This window comes from Ambystoma mexicanum, chromosome 11, assembly GCF_040938575.1.
Source record: "Ambystoma mexicanum isolate Mex_15411 chromosome 11, UKY_AmexF1_1, whole genome shotgun sequence".
Taxonomy (NCBI): Eukaryota; Metazoa; Chordata; class Amphibia; order Caudata; family Ambystomatidae; genus Ambystoma; species Ambystoma mexicanum.
Window position 1 is genome coordinate 205,109,428 of NC_090934.1, and position 14,558 is coordinate 205,123,985.

Below are 14,558 nucleotides of genomic sequence, written 5' to 3' on the forward strand. Positions count from 1 at the left end.
CCTAGGCATTTACTGTCTGCAGGGATCCTGTCTTTCGTGCCTTTAGAATGGACTCTTGGCACTTACTGTCCACGGGGAGCCTGTCTTTGATGTCTTTGGAATGGACTCTTTGCTATAGATCTTAACTTTGGACCTAGGCACTCACTGTCCACAGGGAGTCCATCTTTGATGTCTTTGGAATTGACTCTTTGCTATAGATCTTTTTTTCAAAAGAAATACATCATTCCAAAACAACATATATGTAAAACATTATACATTTAAATGAAACAGGATGACACTAAATAGCTGATATAAATAGAACAAAATCAATAATTGAAATTATCAAAATATCCCCATTAAAATACAACAATCACATTTTGAAATGACACAGAGTCGATAAGTAAGAGAAAAATATCATATATAAAAAACACAAACCACAATACCACACAAAACAAGACAAAAAACACCCCATCAAATTAACCACTCTAAAGTTGATTGTAAAACAAACCAGAACCTGTCAACGCTCATATCAAGCATAGAGCTCATTAAATGCATTCCATTGTTCTTTATAAAATTAATCTCTATTTAAAGCACAATATTTAATCTTTTCAAACCGTGAGAGCAACTGCACCTGTAATAACCGTTCATCGATACATGGCTTTTCCTCGTCTTCCAGAGGCTCAAAATTTGCTGTGTCGCCACCAGAAACACTTTAGTAACCCAACATAGAGTCGCATAACTCAAATCACGCGTGCCAATTGGTGATTTCAAAAGTACCAATAACGGTGTCCTAGGAAAAGATATTTTCCAAACCAAGTCAACTCTATCTAAAATATCATTCCAAAAATCTCTAACCCTTAAACAATCCCAAAACATGTGGAGCATAGTTCCTTCTTCCTTAGAACAACTCCAGCATTTATTATCCTCTCTTAGACCAAACCTATGCATTCTAACCGGGGTCCAAAAAAGACGTCCCAGAATCCTCTGCTGAATATACTGCAGATTCAGATCAATTTTCATCCTAACTGGGACTTTCAATAAACCTTCCCAATCCTTCATTGAAATTTCCCCACCTAATTCATCACACCACGCAAGGCTTAAAGCATTCCATGAAAATCTAACCTTTTCCTCTTCTGGAAACAGTTATAACTAGACACTTTACGAGGAGCAACAACAATAAAACTACACCTTTCTGGTTTTAGTAGCAAAGGATCATCAAGCATCAATAATCTCTTAGATATCAAATCTTTCAACAAGTTATATCTCCTCAGTTCCCCATTATGGAGTGCAAACTTCACCTTCAGAGACTCAAACGACAACATACCCTCTTCACCCCAGACATCTCTTATAAGCAATATACCTTTATTGGTCCAACTTCTCCAACATATCATCTTATTATCGATCTGCAACCCCGGATTCTGCCAAATGGAGGCCTCCTCATTTAAATAAAGCCCCTGTCCCCCACCTACAATCATTGATATGACTGCATCTTTGGTAGCAAGCACAGTCTGCAAACTACAGACCGATTTCATTTACCAAGAGAGTACAAAGATTCAATTCGGAAGGGACCTTTGTTATAGATTTCATGTCTTTGAAATGGACTCTTTGCTATAGATCTTTATTTTGGACCTAGGCACTTACTGTCCACAGGGAGCCTGTCTTTGATGTCTTTGGAATTGACTCTTTGCAATAGATCTTAACTTTGGACCTAGCCACTTACTGTCCACAGGGAGCCTGTCTTTGATGTCTTTGGGATGGACTCTTGGCACTTACTGTCCACGGCTAGCTTGTCCTTGATGCCTCAGGGATGATCTTGTTGGTTTACAGTTTTATTATGGTCTGTCCACAGAGAGCTTGACTTTGCTGTATTTGGAACGGTTAATTTGGTGTAGGTCTTAATGTTGGGCCTAGGCACTTACCGTCCACAGGGAGCTTGCCTCTGCTGCCTTTGGAGTAGTCTCTTTGGTGTAGATCTTTCCAACAAGAGGCCCAAAGCGGGTCCCCGGTGGGATATATTCCCTGCTGATCACTGCAGTCACCTGCGCCAACACAAAACAAACCATTAGGTCACTGCAGAGGGAGTCTCAGTACCTTCAAAGACAGATGCGGGCACAGATCAACTCCACAGAATAGCAGTCAGCCACACCAAGATCCAGCATGTCTTGCATCTCTCAAAACTATGACCCATCCAATAATACACAACGCAGAGCCGAACCACAGGCACAAAGAATAACTTCACACACCTGCTATCCCACAAGGTCCATGCCTGCCAGCAAGTCGACCACACTTCGCCCAGACTACAGCAAGTCACAGCACCTGAAACACGCAGCAGAGCTCAGCCACACAAGGAACCATGTGTTCTACACTTCACCCAAGTAAATGCCAGACACACCCACTGATACACCTCACATACAGCTTCACTTGCCCCCTCTGTGCTTCCCTCCTCTCCATCCAGCAACATCTCATGGAAAGGAAGCAGTGTCTGGAGCCCCGGCCACCATTTCCATGGTGACCACCTGAGCATCCCAAATGTTAGGTAAGGGTACTAATGGTTATATAGCCCTTGGTGGCAGGCCGGTAACTAACCATAGCCTTTGTTAATGTCCCTTGCTTCGCTCAAGCTGTTACCTTGGGCTTGTGAGACATTACTTAAGCAATAAAACCTGATTCGGCAGTCCAAATCTGGTGGTAACAGACCGGGGCACAAGTTACATGCCCAAGTGCAGTGAGGGCCTTAACAATGGGCCCCAACGCAGTTACCAGCCGATTCGCCCCTCCGGATTGGGTGTTATTGCTATTGGCACCCGGGGTGCAGACAGCAATGCATATTTTATGAATGAACGGGCCCCGCTTGCAGCATCCCATTCATTGATACAAAAAAGGTGCACAAGCTGGCCACGGTGGAGCTGGACGGGGCTCCATGTGCTGTCCCTCTTCCATTTCCATGGCAGCTTGGGAGGCTGGAGCGGTGGCGGCAGATGAGCCACCCGCAAAAGAATAAGGTGTGTGGGATAGGGAGGTGGGGAGGGAAGGGAACAGTAACCAGAGGGCAGGGGAGGGGAGGGAGAAAATGGTGTGGTGGGGGAAACAGCCATCAGGTTGCTTGCAACGCATGTTTGTATCGTGGGATTCAGACTGTGATCCAGTAACCTGATTGGCTGGCTAATATCCAGTAGGGCCACCATCCTGTACCACCTCATTATAACAGCAACAGTGGTTGGGGGATCAAATATGCATTGATATTGGAGACATTCTCTGTGGTAGCGAAAGATGAGTGCTTTCCACAATACCCAAGTATGTCTCTTAAATGGGGATTATTTCACCTCTGGGTCTGGGTCTGCAGGTGCTTTTTTTGGGCGAGGATGCAAGAGTTCTCCCGGGCCATGTTTAGAGTAGCGCAGTCATTACCTTCTGTCCTCCACGTCACAGTGCTGGTCCAGCCCTGAGAGGGCTTTACTTTGAAACGTTTTGTTTATAAGACCGGATGGTTGATCCCAGAGGATTTCTGGGGAAGATTGCCCTCGGGCCGCGAAACGTTTTGAACTACGGAAGTATTGAAAGAGTTGCATTGTCTCGGGTCCATTACGCTGCACAAACCTAAGAATGCACATGTGGGGTTTAAGTGGCGTTCCGGTCTTGACGGTGGGTTGGGTAATGAACTGTGTTCTATTTAGGTTTTCTTTTGCTGTATCTTTTTTATTCTGTATGTGTGTGAAAAGTCGTGTTCTTGACTGCAGCACATAATGAAAAAAGATATAAAGAATGTCCAAGTCCACATCTTTGAATAAGTGATGGCTGAAAAATCTGCCTTAACTATGAATGACACCCGGAAGTGAACTGGGGGCAAATGTTGAATGAACTGGTATCCACTCAGGACTTAACACCCCTGTGAACTGGTCAAGGAGAAGCATGGAGGGGAGTGGAGTGTGGCGAGATAACAGAAGGCACTGGTCAACCACCAGGAGAGCGCACAGAGACACTGCAATGAAGGGGGCGTGTTCAGGCACCGAATGGCACCCGGGAGCAAGAAGGGCTGGGGAAAGTGGGTCAGGGGGAGATACGTGCTTATAATGGAGGAGTCGGGCGGGGATGGGGGTGTTGGGGATATTAATGTTACTTGGTTACGGTGTGTTGTATTACATGAACATTGAATAAAAAGTAATTTAAAAAGAACTATGTCTGAAAATTCAATAGCATTGCCATAAAAACATGTTTCCCATGACGTTGTTGTCTGGAGAGGATAGCTTAGGGGCAATGTGCTCACCTTGGAAGCAAAACGACACGAGCAACACAGGTTCAATCCACGGGTCCGCGCTTAGAAACCTCTGGGTATTAAGCGCATTATAAATAACCTATCATATCATATCATATTGTTCAGTCCACTGGTCATGCTTTTTATACAAGCCTTCGGCTGAGATGTTTCAATTGTCCACTGGGTTAGGTCCAGCCAGAATGCAGAGGAAGGGGGACATTTTATAGCTTGGGCAAGGGCGACGTTGTATAGCTTCGCAATCGAGTAGGCTTTCCAGACTCGCATGACTGAAAGCAAACGCTCACCCACCCTCATACCCTCACAATAACACGATCCATGCATTTCTGCTCCCCTCTTGCTCACCACACCCACATCCCAGGACTCAACACCCTTAGGCACCAGGCATGCAGGATTATCAAGCAACTGCTCCCCATCCAGGCTCCAAGAGTCCTTCTCCCTCATAGTGCAGATCCGTGCCTCATTACTGCTATCGTACTGGAAGACAAGGTTTCTGGGTATGGAAGCTTGCGCACGCGTCAACCCGGGAGACGCGAGTGGGTCCCATGGCTGGTCCTTCACGATGTATGTGACCCGCTCATCCGGTTGCTCTTCCGCGTCACTGCTTGTTGCCATTATCTCCAGCTTTCACGGCTCTTTAGCCACAGGTCTGGCAATTCTAGAAGAAAAGGACACCTCTTATTTTATTATTTTTTTGTATTTGGTTTTATTACAAACCTTTACAATTCGATTTGGTTTCGAATGAATTACTTCAAATCCATTGAACATCTTAAAAAAAAACATCACAAGATAAAAAAAAAGGAAAAGGACACATCTTAAAAAGCAGCCCTATTGCGATGATAATAAATTGCCCATATTGTGACTGTCATGGCACCTGCTTGGGAGCATCCACAGTAATGACAACAGTGCCTGTTACCCCTTGCTAATCAAAGATTGATTGATTCTTTATTTATTATGCGCTTATACACAAGATAGAACACCTATGGACTGATGACATGAGTGCAAAGAAAGACAATACTGCCCTAGAGATTGCTAAGGGTACACTTACAACACATATGCATCCTGGGAACTCAATGGCTTTAGGGAACACATATAGCCGGGCATGGTGTCTGTGCAGATACTAGGATGTGGAAGTGCTACTGCTCTTTGGATCGGTGGAATGCTAATCCTCTTCCATGGGCAAGCAGAGGCAGGAGTGGTAGAAAGAACTCACCAGGAGAGCTCCCCCAACTCAACTTCACCTTTCACTCGGTTCCTTCTACATCGGAGCTCATGGTGTGGGAACAGGGGTTTTGCAGAATGAGTCTCCTGTGGGTAGAGGGAGACTCAGAGCTCTGACAGCTCTCTGATTCCACTTACAGGGTCATGCGCATGTTAGCTGTGTGGTGTTCTGCACCCACTCCCTCAGAGAGAGGAAGCTACAGTCTCCAAAATGAAAAACGCGAGGTTCATAGTTTACACCAAGCAAAATCGATGAGCAGTGAGGAGAGTATACGGGTGAAACACTAATCCACCAATAGGGGCCAGTGTATATCAGTTAAATGGTTCCAGCGCCGTCTGTTTTGAGGGTCAGCACTATAAGCAATGGTGGATGGATGTGCGCCACAGAGGCACACGTGAAATAGTCTCCCAGTGGGGGCATATGACACGATCCACATTATCTGTCCTCGAAAAGGTAGTGGTGGATCGTGCATTTAACCATCCTCCCCTTGATCCCATTTCCATGCCCGAAGAGAGTTTACAAAAGACAGCAGCACGAAAAAGAGACATTGGGCCTCATTAGGTCACTGGCGGCCGCGGTATGAACAGTGGCGGTAAGGTACCAGCACCGTTTATACCGGGCCACCACATTACGAGTTTGCTCGCGAGTGGCGGTATGCACGTCTGGTCTGGCCAGACGTGCATACCGCCACCCGCGAGCAGACCAGAATGCTAACAACGGACCCGTCATTAACTGGTCCGTTGTTAGCATCCTCCCCATTCCCATTGAGCCCTATGGGGGCTCAAATGGGAATGGGGACGTACCGAGTCCGGGTCCGGAAAATGGGAATTACTCGGCCCGCAAACGTCCGAATGGCTCGGTAATTCCCTTTTTTCGTGACCTGGACCTGGACACTAGTTTGGGGGTAGCCATGCTGTTAATGACGGCATGGCTACCTCCAAACTCATAATGAGGCCCATTCACTTTTACGATGGGAGGTAGGCACACTTAGGGCCTCATTACACGGAAGGCGGTGAGCCATGGCGCTATTAAAATAAAATACCGGCACCGCCTTGGCGGAAAGGGGATTTACCGCCCCATTCCAAGGTTGGTGTGGCGGTAAATCCCCCTTCCGCCATTGCCCTTCCCCATTCCCATTTCTGCCCCATAGGGCTCTATGGGAATGGGGAAGGCGCTAATTACGGCACCGCAATTTTGCGGTGCCGTAATTAGCTCCGAGGTCCCTTAGCGGGTTGGTTTTTAACGCCTGCAAAAAGCAGGCGTTAAAGCACCAACCCGCTAAGGGACCTCGTAGTACGGCGGTAATGGTTAAAGATCACCGTTACCATTAACGGTGGCCGTTAACCATTACCGCCTTCCGTGTAATGAGTCCCTTACACTCACTCGAACTTGATGAGGCCAGGACATTGAGGAAGATATGTTAATGGTAAAGGATATTTATACCGCGCACTATCACCACCCGAGTGGTCCCCTGACGTGTAAGCAGATAACAAGATAATCCTTAAATCTATTAGAAACTGTGATATGGAAGGTTTTATTTATTTCTGTATGCGTTGGGTATTTATAAAGCGCCTTTACAACAGAAAACCGGCTTTCAAGGCGAGGGAAATGAATTTCTCTTGCTCACAAGGTACCCTTAAATGCAAGTAATTATTTCTTCGGAGGCTTCAAATCCAAGATTGGTCCTTGGCGAATGATACAGACTGCATTGTCATCAGCTGTGTTTGCAGCAATCTCCTGTTCTTTTTGAGTCGCTACAACGAATTGGGAAGTGTGTCACTCGCCACAAGCCTAAGAATTATAATTCATTGAGTTGATCCTGTTTTTAGATCCCCTTCGTATTAGTTTAATTTACGTCCTGCGTGTTGTAGCGCTCTGAGGTGAGTTGGCACTTTATAAAAAATCGAATAAATAAATAAATTCTGGTGGCTGGGGCTATCAGCACGATTGCGAACTACGTGGATGAGTGGCACAGGAGGGCAGTGCTGTACATTTGTCGTGAATTGTTCACATTATTATACCCTTTGAGATTGTTAACAGGATTTTTTTTAAAGATACATGTTCGTCAAGCATGTTTAATAACCAAATGGTTTTTGTTTAAAGAATTAGCTTTTCTGCCTTTTTTGGAACTACATTTTTCTGTATCTTTTTGAATTTATGATGCTTTACAAAAATATGTCTTGAATAAATACATATAATGATGAGCTAGACAGGGCACCCTCTCTTGTGATTGGCGTTTTCTCTTACAGTTGCATATAAGGTTGTGTGTAAATGTGTGATTTAAATATTAGTAGAGTAAGGAGTATAATGCCAGCAAACATGTGTTCAACCATAGCTTTATTCGGCTGTAAAAAAAAAATCATGAAAGCATCATCAGGTCACACAGTTCATAATACACAATTATAAAACCAGAATTCACCCAGACAAAATACATTAAAAGCAAGACCCAGCGAAGGTACATACTACAATATTCAGATAAAAATGTCAGTATTAAGCACCATGGAAAGTTCCTTACATTTCTCAACAAAGGATTGCACATTATCTCGCAGTCCCATAGAGGTAGTCGATAGTAACACCCCATCATCGGCATAAAATAGCGCAGGGAACGTATCTTTCCCCAATTTTGCTGGGTCAAGACTACAAATTAACAGATCCTCAATGATAAATTGATGTATAGACAAAGAAGGAGGGGGCAGCACACACCCTGGTGAACCTCCCTCTCCACCTCAAAGAGTTTTGTTGTCTCATTTCCAAGTCCCCACCTCACTGATGCTCTGTTCTCGTATACAGAGACTGGATATTAGCCAGGAGACACCCTGGAATGCCCGTATTCTTCAAGATGGACCACGACTTATTATGAGAAATGCAGTCAAATGCCGTACGCAGGTCTACAAACATTGCATAGATATGTAAGTGTTGTACCAATACATACTTGGCCAGAATTGCGCTTAGCCTAAAGCACTGATCCACAGTGCTTATCCCCGATTGGAACCCAGCTTGGAGGTGATGTATTCACCCCCCCTTTAACATAAACCTTACCTACGGAATTCAAGAGAGAAATGGGCCTGTAAGTACCGGAAGCTGCTTGTGGCCCTACTTAAAAGCTGCGAAAATGATGATTGCCTCATGCCAGGATTGTGGGACACTCCCCGATGTGGCGACAAAATCAAACACTCGGGACAACAATGGTGCCCAGACACTAAACCCATCCTTGAGCAAATGAATGAGGACTCTGTCGGGGCTTGGCGCCTTCCCACTTCCTAATCCTAGTATGGCCTCCTCCACCGGCGGGTAATCCTCACCGAGATGTACAATGCTGGCACCCTGAGATATTTCCTGGCTCTCACCCTGTCCATATTATATAGATTACTGAAACAACCATGTGTAGAGGTCAGGTGAAACCATCACAACCAGATAGCTCCCCTCCATATGCACCCTGAGGGATCTCCACATCTTCAATAAATGATAGGAGCCCCTCTACATATAAAGATGGAGGATAACATGTCTATATACTAAGGAAGTCTCTATCCGTGTGTGCAAGGAGAGAGCCCCCCACAATATATAGAGGGAACCCCCATGTAAGACAGAGACCCCCGTCTCCATCGCCACACGCTCTGAACAGCCCTGTATGGTAGCCATCTGCCCCATTAGATTGCTTTCATTGATTGTACCTCTTTTTAGTTTTGGCTACTAAGTGGTGCTGTAAGGGGTCCCTATAAGCCAAACTTCTTAGCATGAGAAGTGGAGATAGAAAAGAGATGGGATGGGAGGTGGGTGGGAGGAGACACACAGCCTGTGGGTGTTGTCTAGATTTTTATCAAACCATCCATGACAATTCTAGTCCCTATGGCCCTTCCCGCCCTCTACCAGACTCCTCCAAACACGCACACTTCAATGGGATCTCTTTAAGCTAACACTGTGCTTTTAAGAGGATACCTGTGCTATTTCTAAGCAGACTTGTGAATGGTTGACATAAATACAGCTATAAATCAGCTCCTAGAGAAATTAAGAAATGTCTAACCAACTTTGCCTTCAGCCACTTTATCGACAGGGAATATGTGGGTCCTTTCATCTGTTCATTGCACCGAATTCCTGTTAAAAACAAGCATTGGCAAAGCCTATCATTTTGGCTCTTATAGAGACGTTAGTGAGCCATTTGTCCAGCGCTGCTTTAATAAGCCCAGTTACTAGCACTATTTGACAGCTGTTGCCATCTTATGGCCGAGTAGTACCATTATGGCAGTGCCTAGCAAAAGGCTACCCAAAATCGAAACTATTGCCTTGGCCAATGCTTGATTACTTCCGCTGAGGATGCAGGGCCCGCTTTTGTACCCTAAACATCATTTTGTTTGTTTAGATAATCAGTCCTGTGCAGGCCTATTTTAACCCTTACAGACCCAATCGGAATTCCAAGTTGAAATGGTGTCTGGTGGCTTGTGACCATATCACAAAGGATGTGTAGGGAAGCCTGCAAGCGAGGCTCACACCACTTCAAAGGTGCACTGATAATGAGGAGCTCTGCGGCAGAGAAGAATACAGATTTAGAAATTGCAGCACCAGTAGAACGTATAATAAAATAAATTATTACAAATATGTTCGCCAACCTTACCATAAGAGGAAGCTATAAGTAGTTAGAAATGTCTATATTTTTCAGGTGTCCGGTATACTATTTGAATTGGACTGTATGGGGAAAAAAACACTCAGTACAGCACTTTTTAGTATTTGTTGGAAATCAGACCATCTTGATATCTCCAGACTTGGATGATGGTTCCCGTTTCTGGTGAAGTTGCAATTGGCTGTTGAGTGAGCACATGCTACCAGTTACCTCATCAGACAGTGTGATTCCGGCCCATCTGCAGGGATTTAGAACCTCAATAGGAAATGACCAGATGTTTCCACGTCCACCTCCCAGGTCAACGATGCAAGATCTAATAAAAGTAGCCTGGACCCGTTATCTCCGAATTCCTCCATTGCTTCATTCTTCACCCTCTGTCTCGAGAAACTGTTTGTTTGTTTATTTATTTCTATAGCGCACCTCACCCTGGAGTATCTGGGTGCATTAGGACAAAAATACAGATTGTTGCATACATAGCCAGAATAGTAGGTTACAGGATGCACTTGTTACACAGAGGCATAAGGTACACATCTAGATAGAATTGTAAATGTCAGCATATGCCGCACTTAGTTGGAATCCTCAATGTAGCCTGCCTCGCATCCAGATAGATATGTTATTCAACGATTGATATACGACTCTCCTGCCAAGCCTAGACCAAGCATGCAATCATGAATCAATAACCAACCCACTAACAATTTCAGTCCTCTGCATACACCTCTCAAACTCAAACCAAACACACCCACAAGCCTTAAATGCAGCAAACCGCACAAACTTCACTACACTGCAACAACAAAACAAACCACACATAGACTTGCACAACAGCATACGGCGACTGCCAACCGAAAAACACCCCCAGCCCAGCCAACGGACCCACCGGGCTGAGGCTGCCAACAGCACATCACTGCTATCTTGCACTTTTCCAGCTCATTCCCACTAACTCACCCCCCCCCCTCTCCCTTTTTCAGAGCCGCCAGAGTGCCAGGGGACCACTCCGGTGGTGATAGTGCGCAGTACAAATATCCTTTAACATTAACATTAACAATACAACTTACATTGAGAACGTGAACATTGCCAGGAACAAGAAACGTCTGGGGCATGGCGGCAAAGTGACGAGTAACTTGTAGAGAAAAGCAGGTCCTTTGACGCTATGGGTGGATGACTTGAAGTCAGGGTTAGTTCTTACTAATTAGCCAGGCAATGGACTGTCTTCTGAAATTGAAGAAGGACTGGGGCAACTTAAGGGCAGGTGGTAGGTGTGGACGCTGTAACAGTCTGAACAGTGTCGAGTCTCTAGTGCGCCCTACTAACCAGGCAAAGTTTGCATGAGAACGTCATGAAAAACCTTTTCAGTATGATCCATATGTATATCCACCCGACTAGTCCTTTGTGACCGCTCAACTACTACTATCTAAACTATTATCGTTACGCTCTGCAAAGGATTTGAACTACAACTCCCATCAGCCCAAGTCAGCATAGACAGCGTGGGTGGATCATGGGAGTCACAGCCCAAAGCATTGGTTGCAGGTTGCTGACCCCTGAAAACTATGGCAGCACAAAGGTGCCCTAATTAGGTGTACATCTAGTCCTAGATCCCAGTGTGTGCGATGTATTCTAGAGCATCCCATGCTATTTATGACATCAAGTAAGTCATGCAGTTCCAACGCTCGCACATACTCAACACAACATTAAACACAATGGGGGTCATTACGAGTGAGGCGGTAAGGGGTTAACGGTGCTGGTAAAGGTGCCGTAGCTGTCAACCCCTTAGCGCAGCATTACAAGTCTGCTCGCGGGAACCCGCTAAGGATGACTGGTTTTACCAGGCGCCCTTAGCGGGCCAGCGAGCAGACCAGGGTGCTAACAACGGGCACGTTATTAATGGGGACATTGTTAGTACCCTCCCCATTCCCATTTAGCCCTATGGAGGCTCGAATGGGAATGGGGGTGGGTTCCTTGAATGAGGAATTACCAGGCCGGGCCCTCCAAGGTAGGAATGGCCCGGTAATTCCTCATTCAAGGAACCCAGACCCGGTACCCGGTAAGGGGGTAGCCATGCCGCTAATAGCGGCATGGCTACCTCCTAACTCGCAATGACCCACAGTGTATCTGTCAATCTCATTCTATGGAGTCATTGGGCGTGCATCTATAACAGTATAAAAGAACAAACAGTAGAGAACCAGGTGGATAGTCATTGTATCACTACCAGTGTCTCCACCCACACACAGTCAAACATGTTATGTTCATGCGACGAACATGTTTCAGCCCATTGATTGGAGCATTCATCATGTGGGTATTAATCTGGTGGCATGTGCAGACGAGGATGTTTTACCTGGTTCATGCTGTCAAAAGTACCCTACACCAATGTATTACTGGCTAGGTCCCTTGAAATTCTGGTGATAATCGCTGCTCAGTGAATTATGCTGACCATTGGTGCTCCAGTGATATTGTCAGTAAAGAGATCTCTTGCTTGCTGTAGGACTGTCTATAGCTTTACGAGGCTCGAGGAAATCAATCTCCTGGTGGTCCCATGGGATCATTGTATACTTTTGTCTTGCTGCTGGAGTCCCATTTGAGGTGTTGTATCCATGCACCTGGAATCCCTGCGGGCAGAATTTAGGAAAAAGTGTGGTACCGAGACCCTCAAGGAACTCCAAAAGAATGACTCCATGGAAAATGAGTGGCAACGTTGGTACATAAGACTAGAGACTATAAGACTAGAGCGTCCCAATCCACACTTCTGGTGCCAGTATGTATGGTATGCCCGAAATGACTGGAACCACTGTGTGCTGTGATTGGCCGACGCCTGGCGTGCATGCAAGAGAGCAGGTCTTCCATTGTCTATCCCAGATTTGAGCGCAAAACAAATCTTGGATAAGGGGCTCTGCATCCATTCCAGGTCGATCAACTGAAGTGCTCTCCAAACTACAGAAGAAGCCAAATATCCTAAAATGCTAAAGCAGGCCTTTGGAACCACCGGAGACGTGCTGGAAGATTTGGCACCCTGAGCCCGCTGTTGCCCAGTCCGACTCCTGCTTTTGTTTCAATCACAGAAGGCCTGCAAGGATGCTTCGACCCTTTGGAGTAGTGGGAACAACTACTCTTGGCACCTTCTGATTACCCTCCAAAAGAGCCATATTGGAAGTGTTTCTGGGCCATCCACGAACTGACCAGCTCAAACTTAGGGTATCGCATAGGAGCGCTGCCTTCCCCAGTGACACTCAGGACTAGAGGCATCGCTAGCTTGGGGTCCTGGGCCCTCTCTCGACAAATTTTATAATCCTAGCTCCTTTGGGTCATGATTTAGGAGAGCGTGCCATGCTGTGAGCATTTGTGGTCCCTGTGTCGCCCTGCTGTGGTGACGGTCATTGTAGGAGCTGTGCCTGCCTGCCCCCTTTGTCCTGGTACGTGCTGCACTGGGACTGTCCTCTTTTCTTCATCGTGAGCTAAGAAAAGGGTACTGTCGCACCACTGACGATTGTCCTGTCCCGCAGCCACTGAGAGACGGAGTGACGTGCAACTGCAGGGGTTGAAACTACAAACGACCTGGACTAGAATGGCAAAGTTTGGCCTGGTCTGTGTCGAGTGTCGGCGAGTACTTGCATCACTTACCGGTGGTCCTCTGGCAGAGCCATTGTTCTTTATGCATGAGAATCCCTAAAAAGAAACTCACCCAAGCTGGGCTAGCCTGCGCTCCCTAGCTATTCCCGAACCTCGAAAGTTGATCTGCCTGCAAGTGTAGACCCTCCTTGAATATTGGTACACTGTTCTTCAAACCCCTTCCTAACCTGCTACAGCTCCCCGAAGAGGAACTGCTTTCTCTCAATACACACAACCACACGTTTTTAATGCACTAATGTTCTTTTGAGCATAAGGATCCCCACTTCGAAGGGCCAGACTGCTTAAGTTACGGATCAATTCTGAAAAACTGCCTAATGCTATATTTGTGTTAACCTACCCTTCTGTTACAGGTTTTGGCTGTGTTTTCACCTTTACCGCATTAGCTTATAAAACGTAACTGTATATATGTTAAATAGTTAAAGGCGTGTGTGGTAACTGTTTTATATTACTGTGGTTCATTTGTGTTAAATTATTAGGGTCTATAATAAATGTACATGTATTTTTGATATACACTTGTTTAAGCATATTCTGTGGAGTTTTACTGTGTACTCATTGTGGGCTTCCGATCATCTCACCCCTCCTGAGACTTAGTCTTGCCCGCCTGCAAAGCTACCATAGATTGGTCTGGCTTGTCCAGAAGGTTCCACTGTTCCACTAAACTAGGGTGGCCTCTTAAACGTTTGCCCAGCCGGTCAGAGTTCAGAAATCCATCTCAACACATTCCTGCCGCACAGTGCATCCAGCTTCCTGGGTATTAGCCTGGAGAGTGTAGTAGGGGCCAGTGGGGGCTGGTAGAGGTAAGTGGTGGGAGAGTCAGGCAGAGCGGCTGCAAAGTAAGAAAGGGAGATCTTTGG

The 14,558-nt window shown here is 45.8% G+C and overlaps 1 protein-coding gene across 1 annotated transcript in view; it reads right to left on the reverse strand.

Annotated features, from left to right (window-relative positions):
- The window catches only part of ZNF683 (zinc finger protein 683), a 435,946-nt gene that overhangs the window by 34,687 nt on the left and 386,701 nt on the right, over nt 1-14,558 (reverse strand). Inside the window, exons 3-4 of the mRNA XM_069622854.1 lie at nt 4,709-4,907; nt 1,899-2,018 (exon numbers count right to left, since the gene is read on the reverse strand). Of these exons, the coding sequence (XP_069478955.1) occupies nt 1,899-2,018; nt 4,709-4,864 (276 nt within the window). The 5' untranslated portion in view covers nt 4,865-4,907. The remainder of the gene's footprint in view (nt 1-1,898; nt 2,019-4,708; nt 4,908-14,558) is intronic.